This window comes from Cebus imitator, unplaced genomic scaffold (assembly GCF_001604975.1).
Source record: "Cebus imitator isolate Cc_AM_T3 unplaced genomic scaffold, Cebus_imitator-1.0 Scaffold415, whole genome shotgun sequence".
Classification (NCBI taxonomy): domain Eukaryota; kingdom Metazoa; phylum Chordata; class Mammalia; order Primates; family Cebidae; genus Cebus; species Cebus imitator.
The window spans coordinates 1,852,510-1,856,219 of NW_016107730.1; the positions used below are offsets into that span (position 1 = coordinate 1,852,510).

Genomic DNA, 3,710 nt, shown 5'->3' on the forward strand with positions numbered 1-3,710 from the left:
TCTCTGGAAAACACGCTGACTGAGAGCGAGGCCCGCTACAGCACCCAGCTGTCCCAGGTGCAGAGCCTGATCAGCAACGTGGAGTCCCAGCTGGCAGAGATCCGCTGTGACCTGGAGCGGCAGAACCAGGAGTACCAGGTGCTGCTGGACGTGCGTGCCCGGCTGGAGTGTGAGATCAACACATACCGGAGCCTGCTGGAGAGCGAGGACTGCAAGTGAGTACCTAGTAGGTGGCATCCCTGCAAGGCATATGCACAGTTCTACTATAGGATAAAATTGGGACTTCAAAGATAAAGTTTCAGATGCCTGTCTGTCTGTAGAGGCCAGAGTTTTATATTACAGCTGTGGGAAGTACAGGATATTTGTTGCTAACATTACCTGGGCTAAAGATATTTTTTTTTTTCAAAAGATAGTCAGTGGACCTGACTGCTTCCTCCAGTAGAGATTTTTTGGATGCTGATGTGCAAATCAAGCTTTCTGTCTTTAGGAGTGTCTTGTCACCATAAAAAAGAAAACAAAACTGTAACAATCATCACTCTTTCTGATTTAAACAGAACTTTCAAATCCACTGTTTCCTTAATTTTTGTTAGTGTCATTATCACCGTCTTCTAGATGAGCGTTTGAGTGTCAATAGGGATGACGATCAATAACTAACAGAGGATAGCAGTTGCCAGCGAACATAATATTTTTATGAACACAATCTTGTGGAGTTTTCATAGTTCTGTGGGATTGGTTCTATCAGTACTAGCTTACAGGTGGGGAAGCTGAGGCTTAGAAGGAGGAATTGACTTCCTTGTGTGTCCAGGGTCATAGAAAGAAGGCTGGGATTCCACCTTGCATGTTCTTTGCTCATTTCTGCCACTGTATCTCAGCTCTGTAGAAAGCATGATCCAAACTAAGGCAGGGCTTCCTAGGACATCAGAGAACGGGTTCTGCTTGTTTCCGTGTCTCCCCGGGTTGAGCCTCCCTTGTTTTAATCACAGTTCTCATGCTGACAGTCTAATGCTTCCGTATCCCAGGCTGCCCTCCAACCCCTGTGCCACCACTAATGCATGTGAAAAGCCTATTGGATCCTGCGTCAGCAATTCTTGTTGTCCTCGGTCCCGCTGCGGGCCCTGCAACACCTTTGGGTGCTAGATACCCTGGGACCAGCAGGAGTACAGCATGAAGACACAACTACGGTTGGCCGGTCAGTTCTGCCTCTCTGATGACCATCAGCCACTGGACCGCACCCTGAGGCATCATCATCAATTCAGGGTCTGGAGGGAGAACAAATGCCCTGCATTTGGGCCTGACTCTGAGTGGAGGCCCAGCTGATCCTCCTTACCCCAGGCCTCTCTCCTGTAGTCAGTTTGTGTTCTGATGGTCTGAGAGTTTGGAGCTGTCACAGTGCCATACGAGGTGTTTTGTTCTTTCTGCTGTTCTACGTTTATTGCAGTTCCCCAAATCACCTAATAAACTTTCCTCTTGCAAAGCAGACATGATTCTCATTTGTATTCATTCTTTTCAAAGTGTTGACTCTCTGTGTGTGTCTTATAAGGCCACTTGAAAGAAGAAGGAGGACTTTATAGGTTAATTATCTCCTAAAAGGTCTTCATCACCTTTATTAACATTCATTAAGCACAGTGAGTCCTAGCATCCACTCAGGCCAGTGTAAAACAGGTGGGTTCACTAAGACGAGAGGCCTCATCTGAATATGATAAACGTATTTCTCCTGGGACCTTACTTAGTAAAATGCAACGGTTAACATCTCCAGGCAGTTCCACTTTTTCTTTGAAGTCCCTACCAGAGGATGACAGAAGTTAACATTTATTGAACACCTACCAAATACCAGGAATTGTACGACTACTCACAGTGGGGAAGGAGCAATGGCAGGACTGAATCCAGAGTTCACTCTCCGCTTGTCAGTTACACAGGAGGTGTGGCTATAAGACAGTGAAACTAATTTCACACAAGCACCCAGAGCTCATACATCCTCCTGGGGAGACACAATGTTATCAGTGCTCAAAGCATCTCTGAAACCTTCCTTTGTGAAATACTGAATAACTCAAAGGTAAAAAGCACCATCTTGCCGTCTTCCATATTTGAGCAATACCCAACCTATTTTTAAAGTGTTTCTTTTCTCACTTGAATTGTTTAACCAGGGGAACTACATATGTATTTTGGGACCCTCACCCACAAAGTTATTTAGAATCAGATTAGGATATTACAAGTCAGGTGCCTGCAAATGCTAACAGTGACCATGGTGCGGGTGCCTGGCTCCTACTGCTGCCCTCTGACATCTAACCAAGGTTAATGGCTCCCATCACGGTGTGTGCTGTGCTTTGTGCCAAGGCCACTCCACGAGTCCGCAGATTGTCCCCAGATAACCAACCTGCTAATTATGTCTTCTTTCCTTGAGATGATGCTGATACTATCTCCCCTGCTGTGGGTTGAAGCCGTATATTGTCACATCTCAGTCTTAAATTCTTAAAAAAATTTTAATTTTTTTGAAGACAGAGTCTCACTCTGTCACCCCAGCTGGAATGCAGTGGCACAGTCATGGCTCACTGAAGCCTTGAACTCCCCGGGCTCAGGCTATCCTCCTACCTCAGCCCCTTGAGTAGATGGGACTACAGGCACACACCACCACGCATGGCTAATTTTTGTATTATTTGTAGAGACAGGGTTTTGCCGGATTATCCATGCTGGTTTTGAACTCCTGGGTTACAGTGATCCACCCATCTCAGCCTCCCACATTGCTGGGATTATAGGTGTGAGCCGCTGTGCCTGGCCAGTCTTAAATTCTTGTGGTCTCATATTCTAGTTCATTTAGTGTTTCCTCCTTTGTTATTGATGTCCTGCAGCTTAGGCAGGAGACCTTGAAAGATCATCTGAGTGGCACTCCATGCTGTGCTCAGAATATCTTAGACCCAGTGTGTGGACTCTAACCTCTCTTTCCTCAGGGTGAGTTCATTCCCAGGAGCCACCTCCATGCTTCATGCAAATCACCCTTGTTCAGTTTATCTTGACAGTTCTCCACACTGCTGGCATCACTGTCCACTGACAGTTACCTCTCAGCTGCCTTCACCAGGAACAGTACCTCCCAAATACCCTGTTACATGCTTTGTGAGTGAGAGCTCAAAGTCCCCAACACAGTAAATACACTTTGTTCTTAGTGTTCAATGTATAAAATATTAAGCAAAACTTGTATCTACGTTTGATGGCGTTGTGTCAGTGGTAAACATGGGTCTAGGGAAAACAGTCCTTAGTTCTTATCTCTGCCATGGTGCTTTCCTTGGAGGATAAGAGAAAGGAGTGTTAGGGAGATCACTTTTTCTCAGGACAAAGGCAAATTGGGAAGGGTCAGTGTCCCCACTGAGAAATAAAACTAAAATCCTAAGTCCCCAGTTGACAGAATGGACACTGTCTTGGCCAAGGGGACCAAAGGGAAACCTTAAAAACAGAGTCACATGTATGTTTATTGCAGCACTTTCGCAATAGCAAAGATTTGGCACCAACCCAAATGCCCATAAGCAGTAGACTGGAGAAAGAAAATGTGGCACATATACACGATGGAATACTATGCAGCCACAAAAAGGATGAGTTCATGTTCTTTGCAGGGACATGGATGAAGCTAGAAACCATCATTCTCAGTGAACTAACACAGGAGCAGAAAACCAAACACTGCATGTTCTTATTCATAAGTGGGAGTTGAACAATGAGAACAC

At 45.5% G+C, this 3,710-nt stretch overlaps 2 protein-coding genes across 3 annotated transcripts in view; both read left to right on the forward strand.

Annotated features, from left to right (window-relative positions):
- LOC108289869 (keratin, type I cuticular Ha3-I) overlaps window positions 1-3,710 on the forward strand; it is a 36,374-nt gene that overhangs the window by 17,919 nt on the left and 14,745 nt on the right. The window contains exon 7 of one of the 2 annotated variants that reach the window (XM_017509470.2): window positions 1,020-1,477. The exons of the other annotated variant lie outside the window; for it this stretch is intronic. Within the exon in view, the coding sequence (XP_017364959.1) occupies window positions 1,020-1,137 (118 nt within the window). The 3' untranslated portion in view covers window positions 1,138-1,477. Of the gene's footprint in view, window positions 1-1,019; window positions 1,478-3,710 lie in introns of those variants that run through there. 2 annotated transcript variants of the gene reach the window in all.
- LOC119468346 (keratin, type I cuticular Ha3-II-like) overlaps window positions 1-3,710 on the forward strand; it is a 22,641-nt gene that overhangs the window by 4,932 nt on the left and 13,999 nt on the right. The gene's annotated exons all lie outside the window — the stretch shown is intronic.